The sequence below is a fragment of the Scleropages formosus genome, chromosome 8, assembly GCF_900964775.1.
Source record: "Scleropages formosus chromosome 8, fSclFor1.1, whole genome shotgun sequence".
Lineage (NCBI taxonomy): Eukaryota > Metazoa > Chordata > Actinopteri > Osteoglossiformes > Osteoglossidae > Scleropages > Scleropages formosus.
The window spans coordinates 28939189-28955645 of record NC_041813.1 but is presented as its reverse complement, the minus strand read 5'-3'; the positions used below and the strand labels follow the sequence as shown (position 1 = coordinate 28955645).

At 45.6% G+C, this 16457-nt stretch overlaps 1 protein-coding gene across 1 annotated transcript in view; it reads right to left on the bottom strand.

Annotated features, from left to right (window-relative positions):
• Positions 1 to 8385: 8385 nt before the first annotated feature.
• Positions 8386 to 16457, bottom strand: part of fam171a2a (family with sequence similarity 171 member A2a) — a 30045-nt gene continuing 21973 nt past the window's right edge. The window contains exons 6-8 of the mRNA XM_029253936.1: positions 11223 to 11336; positions 10748 to 10877; positions 8386 to 10529 (exon numbers count right to left, since the gene is read on the bottom strand). Coding sequence (XP_029109769.1) covers positions 9095 to 10529; positions 10748 to 10877; positions 11223 to 11336 — 1679 coding nt within the window. The 3' untranslated portion in view covers positions 8386 to 9094. The remainder of the gene's footprint in view (positions 10530 to 10747; positions 10878 to 11222; positions 11337 to 16457) is intronic.

The window sequence follows — 16457 nt, the reverse complement described above, 5'->3', positions numbered from 1 at the left end:
AGGCTTTTCACAGCAACAGCCAAAGTAGCATAGCTCCTAGAGACAGGTGAAGACAGAACTCGGACTAGAACCTGGCCACCGGGACCAAGTCCGCCTGGGAACAAACGCTCTTTATCCAGCAGGACCCTGGGGTTTCCACTTACAAAATGACATTCAGTTACCGCTGGTTACTGGTTTCTAACAACGCAGCACAAACGCTGCAAAAAATACATCTACTCATTGTGCAGTTCTCACTTCCTCTTAGGCTACAACCTTAGACAATAGAGATACCACGGTAATACCAAATGTCCGAAAACCAGGAAGTGAAAGTGTATTTCTCTGAATTGTACATCTACTTCCCAAAGGACTCAGCAGGATAGTTTGAATGAATTAATCAATCCATATGCTATATCAAATATGGCCTTTTTTTTTACCTTTTTCTTAACTTGAAAATGAAAATTTAATCAACTGCCACAATGCATCACCACCTCCGAGTCACTTTCATGGTTGCCAGTGGTCATGCAGATGATGTGGGACAGTGAAGGAGCAAACTAGAGGTGTGAACAATTCTAATATAATAAAGATGTCTGTTGCCTCCTGGAGCAGTTTAAACTTTTTGGTTACATTTGGTGCTCTGTCTTTACCCTGTGATGCAGTGTAGGGCAGATATGCAAACCCAGACTCATTCGCTGTGCCGAACCATCACTATCTGGCATTTAACAAATCATTTTAGAAAGTGACCCAGCACACTCTCCCACCCATGAGTGATGAAACCAAGTCAACAAAACAGGTCTCATTTCCTTTTGGTGAGATGAGAGGTTTCACAACCACAAAGCAGTTCCTTTTACTGCCTGAATTTCTCCTACCCTGTTCGTTTTGATAGAGTTATATATTTGGGAGTTCAAAAGGGTCGAGGAAAGCAGAAGTTCGGCCCTATATTTTAATGGTATAAAGAGGTCCACACATCAGTTAACTGAAAAATAAATGGAACTATGTAGCTACCCTTAAAACCCACAACTCTGAATTATTTCCACTATGAAGGATTCTTATTTTTGTTTATAACGTATCCATTCAAGCCTGAATATTTACCCTGGAACTGACTCACACCAGTCAGTCTTTATGTGGCCGTTGTGTGCGCAGTTCACGATACTGAACACATGTTGAGAAACTATGCAAACACTGTGCTGGCAGGACTTGAGAAAAACACTTTTAAGATCCGTTCACTACACAAGAACCTAAGTTTTTATGATCCACTGCCCCTCAACATAGTTCAGATTGGCACTTTAAACAGGTGGTAATAATGATAGTGATACCATAATATATAATAAACGAAACAATTTACATCTTCAATTTTTTGGTGAATCAAAACATGTATCTTCATATAATAAACTGTGCTGAACAGTAAACACATTTGACTCATTCTCTCTAGATTCTGTATTGTATAACTTTCTGTATTGCAAAGGTCATATGCACCAAACTTTAAAAAAAGTATAACATTTAAACAAATGCTTTAATACAGAATTGTAGGGTGGAGTTTTGGTATGGGGCTGCTGAGCATCTGCTAAACATCCAAGTGTAAAATAGTTAAATTATGAAATTAAAATCTATGCAGGCCTGAATTAACTGATAGGGTGTTAAAGTTACTGTTAGCTCAATGTGTTTCGAAACACTCGAAAGCAGTCGTTGCTTTGTTAAAAGATTGTTAAAAATGCAAGTTAGCAGTTTGATTCAGGCCTTTGAGTAAGCTCGATGTGACAAAAATAGATGGAAAAAAACAGCATGATTCATAGGTTTGGCTGAATCAGAAAAAGGAATGGAAACCCTGGACACTGGTCAGGGTTAAGAATCCTGATATACTGGTTCGGTCAAGGTGCTCATGTGATGCACAGGTAAATTCCACATCCAGCCCAGAGTGCACAAGCATCTGAAATAATTAAATAATAGTGACAGGTATGATGTAAAATAGGAAACAATTAGATGAAGAACAATAGACCTATAAATGTGCATAATTAATTCATAGTAGTATATTCATTTGCAACAATGTTCCCACCCAAGGGTCTTCATCTACTACGTAAAGTGAGTGCATTAAGAAATAAACAGAGCATCTTGAAGAGTAATGTATGTATTCATTTGATCTAACAAACAAAAATTAAGCAACATAATTCAGAATTCATCTGTTTATATATACTGCATTCCATTCACTTAGTTCTACAGAGCTGGTCTTCGGTGTGAACAGTGACTGCAACAAGGAAGTGAATAACTGAATATGTCTTATGACTAGAGTTTAGATGCTTAGACAAAGGCCACGTGGGTGTTTTTGGTTAACATGGAATTTTCTTTTCAAGAAGTGAAAGACCCAAAGATTGTGTTGTCCATAGGCAAATAATTTAACCGGTATCACTTCAAAAATAGACCGCAAAACCCATAATTATAAAAGAATAAAAACGGCAACTGAAGTCATCTCGTGAGATAAATAACGCATTTAAATTGTAAAGACAGCAACATAAACACAAGTGTGTTGTCTGGAGGTCATTCTTGCTAGGATGCATTACAAATGTCAGAGAAATGCCCATTAGGTACACAGTGGCTGAAACATTTGGCGAATAATTATATGCCACTCCCTCATCATAAATGGTTGTGATTACGAGGAATATTAACAGTGGTGCTGCTCAGGTGTACAGAGCATAGCCTTGTCAGAATGCAAATTTCCCACCGTTTTGCCTCTGAGCTTCTTTTCATAAAGCCAGTGACAGGTGCATATCTGAGGAAGCAGGAGTGTGAGCTGAACAAGAAAAGAAGTCATGTCTTGCACATCTTGGAGCCCACCTCACATCCATCACCACGCCCCCAGGGGTGAGCGGTCACCCGAGGAGGACATTCTTGTGGAAGTTCAACTTGAGTTCACGTTGTATATGGGGATGAAACGTAGATCTTCTCCTCTTCTGCAATGGTCACATGGACAACAGTTTGACATTAGTCAACATGATCCCTGCAGTATGAGTTTCCTAAAAGGATCATCTCCCACCACCCTAGATTTGCATTCATAACCTGGAATAACCTACTATGTCAGGTGGGCAGTATTCCAATACAAGTGGTCTCCGACTTACGATTTTTTCGACTTTACGATGGTGTGCTGGCAATAGACATTCAGTAGAAACCGTACCTCGAATTTTGATTTTTTCGGTGTGATACTCTCACGATGCTGGGCAGCGACAGTGATCCGCATCTCCCCGTGTGTCACACAGAGGTGTGCATTAGGTGTATTAAATGCATTTTCGACTTACGATGGGTTTCGCGGAATGTAACCCCATCGTAAGTCGGGGACCACCTGTACATGTAGACTGTTCATTGATGGACATATCACATGCTATGGTAACAAGATTCCATAAAAAGCCCACAAAACGCTAAATTCGCCTTTGCATGTCCAATCAAAAATATAACTTATTTGAGATCAGAATTGTAGTCTGTAACTTAAATCCATAAACGTACCGCTATTTCGTTTTCATGTTTGGCTTAGGAGACTTCCTTGACATTTTTTCATCGCCTCATGCAGGCTCAGTAATCAGTTGCTTTTACATTGGACAACTAACACCCTTCTAACCTCAAATGCCTAAACACTGATACAACTGGCATTTCGAGTCAGGATCTCTGATGTTTGGAATACTTTTTACGCACTGATTCTTTTATCAACAAGATTTACTTCCTTCCAGCTCCTGTGTAGAACCAGTGCATAATCATTTCATTATCAGTTCTTTAAGTTTCTGCTTTCTGAAAATTTCTGAAAGACTGCGGTCCATCTGCATTTTTGTCCTTAGTATTTACAACACCCACTGTGTATATGGATGGGTTGGAAGTGACTACTAATGGCTATGCCCACCGCGTGGTGATACTAATCTTTAACTTTCAGATTGGACAATATGTCACTGTTTTTAAATTACTGACATCTGGGATGTCATAAATCACAGAAACCAGCAAGAAACAAGGCAACTATGGAAGCAATCTGAAGAGGCTAAAATTATTTGACCATGACCAACCAAGAGCAGAGTTCTTCTGGCAAGAACCTTTTATTTACTTTCCTTTCCTGTAATGAGTGAGGGGCTGCAGATTTTATTAAACTTTTGTTTCACATTCGAAGTGAAGACTGGACACATCCAAATTTGAAACGACGGGCTGTCCCTGTGTTGGCGACGATGCCGCCACATGATCGAACGCTGCACATTTTTGAAATTGCAAAGAGAAAACCCAGAAGTCTGTCACTTGTTAAATGCTTTAATCTCGGTCTTTTTAAACATTATTCATTAGAACAAGCGTAAGGGATCGCAAAGATCGCACCAAAAAAAAAAAAAAAAAAAGGATCTGAGAGAGAAGTGGCATCAGTCAAGCGCACAGTACATAGCATCAGTTCCTGTGCTGCCAAAATAAGGACACACAACTAACCCTCAATCACTTCATAACAGGAGATCAGAATGCACCACACATTCTCATCATATAAAACAGCAACAAATTATATAAAAAATTATTGAACAATGCTTTCTTGTCTGCAGAAAAGCTGGCCTTAATTTTCCAATCGTGGCACGCTCTGGAAACGTTTGACGCGGTAAAATCACCCCGTCAAATTCACCTTGTTTTGGAGGGTATTAGTTCACCAGTAATATCTTCTGAAAAAGAAGGAATAGAATAAAAAAAAAAAAAAACTGCAAATGTTCGTAAAACGATCTGTGCTGCTTTTCATTTAAGAAGGGGTTCTGCTATCAACTTCTTCCTTCTGCGGTCGGACACCTTTATCGTACAATGTTATCACTTTGCAGGTTAATGGAATTTACAATGTCAACACTATTTACGAACGGTTCATGTTGGGAAAGGTCTATTTCCGTGGTTGAGATGGAAAAGGGCCCACAGCCAAAGTGGACTTTCCGCTGCACTAAAACTAAAATTAAGAGACGCAGAACCTAAATTCGATCCCTCTAACCCAGGAGAAATGCAACTGACATTTAGAGCAGGTGGTCTGAAACTAAGGCACCAAAATACAGACGCGGATGGCCCGGCAAAACAGGAGCTTCTCCTGCACCCATTCCCAGGAAAAATGCTTCTCATCGAAGTCAAAACACCTACATGCAAAGATGGTCGGTTTAAAAATAGTTTTGGCACAAGTTTCAAGATACAAACATTTTATCCCAGGATGGGGATGTCACGTATGATGCATTACATGTCAGAAACCACCTAGAAGCACAGTCTCCAGCAATTAACAGCGTATAGTGTAGAGGGCATTTCTTCCAAAACATATCATTCGCAGTCGATGCAGAATCCAAAACCAGCTGCCTGACTGCGATAAAAAGGCTTCTCTTTTGCTCACTCATCCTGTCCAGGTGCATTTGAAAACAATTACGTACAATTGCCTTTGACGGCCTCGTGTGACACGGCCCTCTATGGCTGTGAAGGATGGGTTTGTGGTTGCAGACGTCCACGTGCACAGTTCTGTTTGGGAAAAGACTCGCATCTGCTTTTCCAACAATCGGACATACACAGAAAAAGGGAGAAGCCCTGGAGCACGACTCGAAAACCTGGCAAAGACACACGCTTTAACTTCCATTTAACAAAAGTTCTCACGTCCCATTTACACCAGCAGAGGTCTAAGTGGTCAATGGCTCTAGGACAAATGCTACACGATAGACTGAACGACATAGCAGCTCATGGGGCAAAAACGACCACTTTACGCCAACACAGTGCAGGAAGCATGAAAATTTCGCAGGAAGACACACAAACATGTTCCTTCAATTGCAGGAAGCCGCTTTTCACATTCAAGCTACAGTGGAAAAGACTTTGGGCAGTGCAGGGAAACGATGGTCGAAGCTTACAGGAAACAAAATGGGGATTCACGTTGCGTCCTCACCAATGGCCATTGGCTTCAGCAGTTCCTTAATATAAATCTACACATGATCAATGTATTCTGTATCAGTACTGCCAACCGCTTGACCAACTTCAGGTTGCGATGGTCCAGAGTCTACCTTGGAAACACACCCCCGGGTGTAAAGCAGGATAAGCCGTGGATGGGATGCCAATCCATTGTAGGGCACGATGACTCCGAATCTGCTCTTACGTTCTTAAAACAGCAGCTGATTTAAGGGTATAAAACCTGCACCTCTACAAGAGACAAGTCTAAAACTTCCATAAATAATAAGTCGTAACTCAATTGTTTCTTCTAAATAGCAAGAATGCAAAGGCTGTGAAGTCCCTGTAAAACACTTTACAATTTTTTAGGCTAATACTTTTGGTCAACACTACAGAATGACTGTCATCATCCATTAAAAAGTCTTTAATACACAGAGGGCCTGAGAGGAACTGAGTTGGACATTCCTGCCCGAGATGGCTGGGAAACCCAAAGATCTGACTCAAACGAGCCTTAACTGTAATTGTACACAGCTAGGGCAAGAGCTAAGAACAACTGATCATCATTCCATCCTTTCGCGATTTTGCGAGCAACTTCAAAAGCATCCGAAAACTTTTTTTTTTTCCTCTCGGCTGCCTGCGGTGCTGTGATTTGCAGGATAATGGGCAAATGCAGTCTGCTTATCCACTCGGAAATCCACAATGCCAAAGGAAGGCAAAGTTTTTAAAAGTACTGGTAAACCTGGAAACAAGAGCTCAAATGCAAATTTATCAAATGCGATTCCGATTGCTTTGGACCTATGATACATATCGCATAAAGCGAATTTTTTTGTGATTTATGAGTCTTTTGGACGATTTATATCCTATATGTTCCTTTTTTAAAAAGCAGAGCCCCAGGTGCCTGCGGAGAACACGGCACTGAAACACAAAGATGTGTTAGCCGGGACTGGTATCAAACTGGACAAGGGAGCACGCTGTGCTCGGGGGGACACTACTACTGTCCCTCTACGTGAACCTGTTTTCGATGGGCGTGTCTTTCACGACGATACCAGAAGGCCCTTCGGTGCAGGCTGCGGAGTCCCCACGAGACAAGGCACTTGAGGATATTGTTGTCTATGTGAGCATGGGTCAGGGTTTGGGGGGGGCAGGTGGCACGTGTCTATCTCGGACATTCGCGAGGACGGCTAGTGGCAGGGTGAGCACTCCGGAGGACACAGAGCTGTTCATGGGAATTCTCCAGGATTGGCTCAGTTAACGTGACAGACGTGGGGCTGCCCCAATTAATTGAGTGTTGTGAACTTTGGTAAACTACATATGTGAATAACCACTTTTTGTCTATGTTTATAAATACATATTCAGTGAGTACATGAATTTTACAGGGGAGATACTGAGATCTGGCTGGATGGAGAGGGTTTGATGGGGGCTGCAGAGAAAAAAGTGCTGACTGCTGAGATAAATTCCAGCTAAAAAGGCAGACAATGGGTTAATAAAACAATCCAAAGACAAATGTCAGGCTTTCAAATCTATTGGGGATAATGGCCACACTGTTAATTGCCACTATTATTCTGGAGAAGAAATGAGCTGCTTCTGAATGTGGGGAAAAACCAGAGCAAAAGAGGACATGAGAATAACAGAAGAGTGGAGTTAAAGCCACTGAATGCAACACATATGGATTTAACCGTCCAAACAGTATCGATAGTGAAAGGAAGTGGAAAACATTTGTTTACAAGCGACTCGTTTTTACAGTGACAAACATTAAGCTGTTTAAAAAAAAAATTAGTGTGCACAGTAAGTACACAAACATATACTTTGGTGGGCTTGTAGTCAAAGGAAATATGTTAAACTGGCAACAGGGATTTAAGAGGTTGTATAAAAATTGTCATCGCACATGTCAGATGTGCTGAAATCTACTAAATCCATGGACCTCATGCAGAAAGTGTCATTTAAGCCTTCTGATTTCTTCAAATGTAAAATGCACCCGAAACATTTCATATTTTCTAATAAGGGTGATAAAGAATTAAAGAAGATTTTTCAAGAATCTGTTCCACATCCATTTATCCTCTATTAAATTGTACACCGCACAAGTTCTTGTTCTTGTTATTCAGAAGGTAACTGGATTTTATTGGTAAACCCTGAAAAAAACTATGGAAATAATATTTAATAATATTTAAAAAGAAATGCTTCTACTAATCCCGATGAAAGTCAAAAAGAAAACCATATTTGCCTTTTGTATGTGTGTTTCAAGGCTAAAATTATGCATTTCAAAAGTTCATTTGTCTACAGGCAATAAACAAATGCAGGGAGGAAAAAAAAAAAAAAAAAAAAATCAAAGTCCACTATTCCATGACTGTCAATGAAGAAAAAGAAAAAAAAACAAGGTTCTGCTTGGGGGACAGACCAAATCCCAGGACAGCATTTCCAATTGTAAGAACCTGGTCTTTCTTTCACTCCTCACAAAAAACAAATTGACTCCTCAAAAAGAAGAAAAAAAGACATGTCAAAAAAGTTCTTAGTAAAATGTGAAAACTAGAAGAACATGCCAAAAAAAACCCAAACACAACAAAAATATTACTCCATTATCCACACTCAGTCCACTTCTCGTTCTGTCCGGCAACTGACTAGTTTTATTTGCTTTCCATAGGAATAAACACTTCTATCAGGCCTGCCGGTTTCTCCCAAAATCAACAGAAAACGTCTCACTGCCGCTGCTCCTGGAAAAAGGGACCTCTTAGGACAAAAAAAATGACTAAGAAAGGTGACGAGTTAAGGTTTACTTGTGGTCACGATTCAAGAAAATGAAGTGAACTGGCTCATTTTCTGACCGACTTGTTGCGTAAATTTCTTCTCATCTTGGGTGAAAACAAGGAGGAGGAGGTCGCAGTACCAACCTGGTGCTGGGATGGTACAGGCTTGAGCAAGCAAAGATCACCAGTCCACGCCAGTTGAGAAGGCATCTGAAAGATGAAAACCTACGGGCAAGGCAGTTCAAGGTAGCCAATCCTTGACGTGGAGGTCGAGGACTGCGAACAAACCAGCTTTAAAGACCTTGGTCCACTTTTGCAGTTGTGCTTTTCTGTGGTTTCCTTTTTGTATCAGATTTTCTAGTAGTTTCTTTATTCCGGTCCATTTACAGCAAAGACTATGACAACACCACTGAGACGGGACTGGGATGTGGAACTGGGAGGGGAGGGGTACCACCCTTCTTCTTCCTACTGGGATGCTGAAGGCTCTACTTGACGTTGAAGACCATGAGAGGCCTCTCCTCTCGTTTCTGCCAGGGGCTCTTCTTGTTTTCGCCTTCGTCATCCTTATCGTCCGGGTCGTTGTTGTCCTCGGGGCTCGTCACGGAGGCCCGCCGGGTCTCACTGTTGCTGCTCCGGGAACTGTTTCCCCGGCTGCGGCCCGGCCGTGGGAAGGTGGCCCCCCGGGGCTCGGGGGCCTCGTCCAGCAGCGGGGTCAGCGAGTTGTCCTCTGGCGAGCACATGGCCGTGCGGCTCTCGCTGCTGCTGGGCTCAGTGTCGTCCATGCAGGCCAGTTTGGAGTAGGCCTTGCCCCCGTGGGCCTTTCGCTCACCGCCCCCGCGTTCCTCTTTGCCCTTCCGGGCCAGCTGCGACCGGGTCTCGCGGGCATCCGTCCTGGGAGCCGAGCCCCCGCTGCTGCCGCCGCCGCCACTGCTACCTCCAACAGCACGGCTACATTCGCCGCCCAGCTCAATGTAGGAGTGGCGAACCAGGGAGTTTGCGCGGCCATCCAGAGACACGAACCAGGCCCGAGGGTGTGGTTTTACCCCGAGCTCCAGCAGCTTTTTCTCTGTCAGGGCCTGTAGTTCGCCATTCATCTGAGCCATGGCAGAGTCATCAAACAGCACAGGAATGCGGACGGAGCCTGATGACTCGCCCTGCTGTCCAGCTTGCTGCCCCTGCTGCCCAGCCTGCTGCCCCTGGCTCTGCTGCTGCTGGGATGCTGCTTGCCGAGGCAGGGTCATGCTCACCTGGATGCCCTCCCTGTCATGTTGCTGCTGCTGCTGCTGCTCCAGGGCCTGCTCCACACCAGAGAAGTCCGTGGATAGCCGCATGTAGTGGGCCGGGATTACCAGAGTGGGCACCACACTCCGGTACATGCTCTCCTTCATCTGGTCCATGGAGCTGCAGAAGATGAGCTGACCAGGCTGGGTGTTCAGGGAGGTGGGCCGGACCATGGGTTCTGCAGCCTGGGAGTACTCTGGTGGTCTGCCGCTGTGGCTCGAGTCCTGGTAGTGACCCGAGAATGGCGGCGGGGACGGGGGATCTGACGAATAGCCCTGGTTGTCGTTGGCATTGTGGCGACGGTGTCTGTCATCTCGCCGCGGTGCGTCCAAGTTGTTAGTCTCAGTAGAGCAAGTCACCTTCATGGGGAAACTCTCGCCCCGCCGGCTGCCTGTGTCCGTGCCTATCGCGGAGTGCCGGAGCTTCTGGGCGGGGATGTGCCGGAAGTACTCGTCCCGAGAAGCGAAGTCAGTCTTGCCGGTGTCCAGGTCTCCGTTGGAGGAAGTAGTCTCAATGTGGCCACTACTGATGAGGTTGAGGTGCGAGGTGGATGTGCCTTGGTCTTGCTTTGAGGAGCTATCCAAAGGTGGGGGAGCATGCATCTTGCGATGGTGCTGCCGTGGCTTCAGACACCTCCTCCTGAAATTTAATGCAGAATGGAAACGATCAGGTAAACCCTAGGAAGGAACAGTGGGTAAACATGTGGTGTTTAACTACGTAAACCCCACAACTTAACAACTTCACCTATTAGTGCTGCTGGATGGTTCACCGCAACAGATAAGGTTAAGCACCTTGCTAAAGAACGACGTATAAGTTAAACTTATACGACATCATAAACCATGTTCATCAGACCCTACCGGCAGTAGTAGAGCAAGAGGCATAGCAGGATGAGCACCAGCAGGGCCAAGGAGCCCAAGATGGTGAGCAGGAAGATGGTGTGGTAGGTGGTGATGTCCCGTAAGCCCGAGGGGTTTAGTGCCACCACACCTGGAAGACAACAGCCCCAACATTTGCCAAGTCAAACCCACAGTACAGCTCCCTCTCAAGCCCATGGATGGGAATAGCGTACACAGAGATGACTAGTGGAGATACCACGATGGAAAACATGACAATTACATGTGCATGTAGGTAACAACAGAATGAGAAGAATAAAGACAACCTTCACTGGTTCAGATGGCACCAACCGGGCCATGACTAAGGTGACTCTGATGATAGCTAAGGATAAAGTACCTACCACCAAGGTCATTCTTCTAAAGCTTTAAATTCTCAATTCATGCAAAGAGTTGTGCTGTTAGTGCTGGTGAGATGTGGGACTAGCAAGGGTGCCATCACCTGAAGCCGATGGGAAGGCGGCCAACCAGTAGCCAAGTTGGGGAGCCACAAAGCTCCAGATCAGCTGAGTCCCCTCCTTCTTAATGTACCCTGTCCCATTCCTGAGCCAGAGACCTGCAACACAGCAAACCACCATCAGCCACAGAAAATGGGATCTGCGCAGGAAGGATTGTTGCTCCTTTTCAGAGCTACCAGGACACTACCTGACCTCACTTAGCGCACATACACAGGTAATATGGCAAAAAATGCAATACAGACAGTGCATCGACTCTGGAAGCACATGAAATGACATCTTCAGCATTGAGGTTAACCACCAAGCATAGATCTCAGGCAAAAACAATCAAGAGCTGCATATTCATTTGAGGGGTCCCTTCTCTCTGATGGGTAAAAACAAGAGAAAAAATTAGTGGTACACTTTCATGGAAGACGTTTGGAGTTAGAAGGTACCCAATTCTTCTTAAGGAAGTGACTTGTGTGAGGTGTAGGGTCATGGTACTTGGTGGTGGTGTCGTAGGGATGCATCTAAAGCAGGCGCCAATTGACAATGGCGGCTGTTCAACACACCTCATTGTCGACGCTGCAGAAACATGGTGGATTGAGGTGAAAATCAACCCCTACACTGCCCTCAGAAGGCCATTTTCATGCAAAGCCAACTAAGCGAGTGTCCTGAAGCCCCTGTGAGTGGGCTGGGTGAAGGGCGTCCAATGTATCTATGAGAGGCAAGATCCACGAACACCCCAAGGACAGGGCTGTGTGTAGATTTCACAATCTTCTCCACAAAGCATCCATCTCCACCAGATGTAGCCATTAGTCCCTCATCATGTCATTCCATTTCCAAATAAATTTTTAAAGTCTCTTTTTACAATCTGTCCTGCCTCTAATTGTTCTTCTGGAACCACAGCTGAGTCTTAGAGTCTACGTAGGATCAATATTTAGATTCAATGCTATTGATTTGTTATTGAGAATAATATGTTACCTATATTGAGGTACAAAAAAAAAAAAAAGAAAAAGGTCGGTGGACTGACAGTAAATAATAAAACAGTTTTATTCACAGAAGAAATGGATGATTAAATGGTTGGATATTACGAATCAACCGAAGCTCATGCTAGCCGATTATGGACGTTTTTCAAATCTCGAGGGAGCATTTCGCAGTTGGCTGCTATTGACTACAGATTTAATTGTGATGTGGGAGGAAAGGCAGTTGCTCACGTCACCTGGAGCTTCAGAGCTGGCCGTGTAGTGCCCTGTCCTTGCACTCCACAGACAATGAAGTCTATCATTATTTGTGGTCCATGCACAGAATAGACGTCCGCTCAGAAAATTAATGCGGCCGCGGTACAGTGGATATACTGCCATTGTCATCCCAGCAGCCACGGCCTGCTTCTGAGCTTCATTACACCAGGTATATTAGTCATACCTGGCAGGTTTACTCCTCTTTGGCTTGTACCGGTTAATAGGCAATTCCTCACTGCTGATTTCTGACACATTTCCGGAACTAATGATCAGGCTTCACCGCGTCTCCATTTACTCCATGCTCTTTCTCATCTTGGGCTGTAATTCTTCCAGCTGCTAATTATCAAATTCCTCAAATGAAAAAGGAATAATTAAAAGAAAGAAAAAAAAAAAAGAAAAACCTGTGAATTATTTCCAAAGGTGGGAACTCGCATCGTGAGCTGTTTTTGCTCTTTGACTTGTTATTCCGTAGTCGGAGCACAAGGGGGTGGTATCTGCACAACCGAGCACGGAGGCCTGTTCCAAACCCCCGGCAAATCGGGGGGCGGGTTTTATTCCTCACATCACGGTTCTCAAGTCGGGGCCCTCGGGTAGGCTGTGGCTTCCCCCACTGAGGTCTTAATGTACACGTTTGGTCTCCATAACAAACGGATTTCACAGCCCCCTCCTCGCAGAACCGTGTTGGGACTGGCGAAGGACACGGATTCATTAGGCCGCGCTTCTCGGGGCCGTTTTTCCTCGCTGCTTCGCTGGGGGAGAGGAACACAGTGGCTTACACACCAGCGTGACAACAAAAACACAGCTTGGGCTTCCTTCTTGAGGAAGTGCCACCGTGCTCCACATACCCAATCGGGTTGTGTGTGTGTGTGTGTGTGTGTGTGTGTGTGTGTGTGGGTGGCCTGTACCTCTGCTCTCAACATTTCACACACACACTCACTCACTCCCTCCCTCCCTCCCTCCCTCACACAGGCTTTCTTCCTAAATCGGAGCCCCCGGAACGACCTGCATTTTAAGCCAGGTTCTGACATTCCCCTGCCGTTGCCATGCTCACAGCGCCTCCCCACACGCGCTGCATATCAATTTCCATTTCCAGCAGCCTGTTGGGGAGCGGCGCCTGTTGGATCCGACGTGCGGTGCTGAATGGCAGCGGGCAGCTTGGTAATTAACATGCCCAAACAACCTGTTCGGTGGTCTTAAGAACTAATTATAAGGGACAAACCGCAGCGAGGCGTTCGACCAAACTACCTGGTGGCTCTCATTTAAATCACAGCAACTTTGTGAACGGGAGCTGCATCCCCGGCACCACTCCAGGCTACGAATCGCACCGTCGATTCGCCACCTCCGAGCGAGCTCGTCCTCTTTCCAAACGCAATTACACGGTGGGTCCGGAACAGGCTTTACTCCGCGGGTTCGAGTGGAAGTCCAAAGGAGCGCCTGCTGAACCAAGTGAAGGCTTGTATGTCCTATGCAAACAAAAATCTGCCTGGATGCTTCACCGCATCGCACGGCGAGCCCCACCCCGGGAGCCTTGCTCGCTCCGCGCCGTCACGCTGCCATCATGCGCTTGTCCGTGTTAATTTGAGCCTGTGTGTTCTGTGTGACGAGGCTGAAACGCCGCCTTCTCGTTCGCACTCAGTCAGCACTCTCTGCTCGGCAGAGGCACGGTGCCCCTCCTCCCAAGTCGACTGGTGGAGACAGAGCAGTTTAGACGAGAAATAAAATTAGAGATGCTTATTGATTGCATCAAACGAGAAATAATAATGGATCTACCTTGAACTTCTGTCCGGGGAATCGGAAGTAACGCAGTTCTCCTGCCGCGAAACACTGGTGGCACTAAAAGCAAGGGTGATGTGAAATGACAGCTGTCAAACTGAGCGATTCCATATTCCATCAAACACTGTGAAGATAAGCGGTGAAGCTGGGATTAGGGAACCAGGTTCTGGCCCATCTGAGAAGGATCTGCGGTAGATAGGTGTGCGAAGGACCAGTAGAGCACTGGTATCTCGAAGCCAATCGGTGCTCGCTTAGGGTTAGGGATCCATATTCCATATCCACTCTCCGCACTCTTTTGGGCGCCCTTCCTCCTGAGGAAATTACAGCAATTGATCCATTGTGATTCATCCCATGAGCCCAACCTTGGGGTCCTAAATTACACTCCTAACGCTGTCAATGCCAGCCGACCACGAAGCCACGAACGGGGTAATACCTACTCTGTCCCAGGAAGCCCTCGCCTCCCCGAAAAACCCCACCACCTCCGCTCTCCTCCTCCATTCTCATGCGGACACTCCGCTCGCGTCTGACTCTCTTCCCATCTCCCGGCACGTTACCATGGCAACAGAGGCCCGAATGCGAAAAGCACCTCGAAGGTGGGAATCATTATTCCGCATTTACTCCCGAGTTCATTTAAAAATATCTCTGGCTAATCGCATCGGGCTTTGAGCCGCATCCCGCTGTTTTATTGTATACAATGAGCCCTAAACATTCACTTTTTGTGTTTAAATTGGGAATTTAGCAAAGCATGACTGGCAGCTGTGCACCACAGGCTAAAAAACAACAGCAGCAAGTAGTTTAACGTGACAGTTCTGTTTATTGACACATCATTAGTGTGTGACACTAAAGCAGAGTCTGGCAGAACTTAATGACGTCTTCTTTGGAATCACGGCGTAGTCTTTGCTGCGGTTCCCCTCTAGGTGCCGGCGACCATCAGACCGAAGCGCAGAACCCTAATTATTAGAGACCGAAAGCCACCGAGGGATTGTAAACATATGGGTGCAACATGCTCTCCCACCGCGACAACGTCGGGAATTTAAGCTGAGCCCCAAAACCCAAACAGCGCCGGAAAGAGCGAAGGAGACGCCGTTTCTCCAGATTAACCCGTGACTGACCGCTTGGCTGCCAGCGTGGCCAAAAATGTGCACAACTTGACGTGAACTGCTATTAAGGTCCAGATTTGAACGTGGCATCGATTTGAATAGTGGGGTGGGGTCTGGGGGGGCGCGTATTTCCTGAAATAAAATGTTTGTATTTTCCAAACTGTGCACATTTTAAACCTTTTCAGGAGGTTTCCATCACGAGTCATCCCAGCAACATCGCGATGCGGTTGCGTCACATGACCAAGCGAAACAGAAATCAAGTGTTTGTTATGGGGGGAAAGAAAAAAGATCCTGGGCTCTTAAAGGGTTCGATCACAAACGCTTGTCGCCGGGGCTCTTTTTTCCACGCTGACGGGAGCGGTTCGAGACCCTTGTCAAAGCAGGAACTCTTTCTGCTTTGAAAGGAAGGCGTGCTCTTGTGTGCCGGGGGCATTCAAGCGAGGGAAGTGCGCTCCAGAGTTGCACTGCTTAACCCCAGAAAGCCCAGACTCCAGGACACTTCCGTTTGCTCAGACACTTTTGTGACTCTTTCTGCCTTTCAGTTCAACCGTTGAAAGGAAGCTTGCAAAGTCATAGATTCAATCTCGTCACGCAATGTCTGCATTATGACACACAATAATTTATACATCTACAGTGCTGCCTGAAAGTATGTGAACCCTACAGGGATGGTCTTTATTCCTTTTAATATCCTATAAAGTATTAAAGTCTTAAAATATAAATCTGAAAATAAATGAATAAATTATGATAATTCTTATTTTGGTGGGGAGTGCGGCGGCGCAGCGGGCTGGGTTGTGGCCTGCTCTCTGGTGGGTCTGGGGTTCGAATCCCGCTAGGGGTGCCTTGTGATGGACTGGCGTCCCATCCTGGGTGTCCCCCCTCCCCCTCCAACCTTGTGCCCTGTGTTGCCGGGTTAGGCTCCGGCTCCCCGCGACCCCGAATGGGACAAGCTGTTCAGACAATGTGTGTGTGGTGTGTACTTGTGTGTTTCTACTACACACATGATTTCCTCTAAAGCGACATATGTCACTGGTCATCACACACCTATGATGTCACATGAGAAACACTGATTCTCAACAGCCATTTCGTGGTAAAACCGAGAGACACAAGGGCTTCACATACCGTCAAGCAG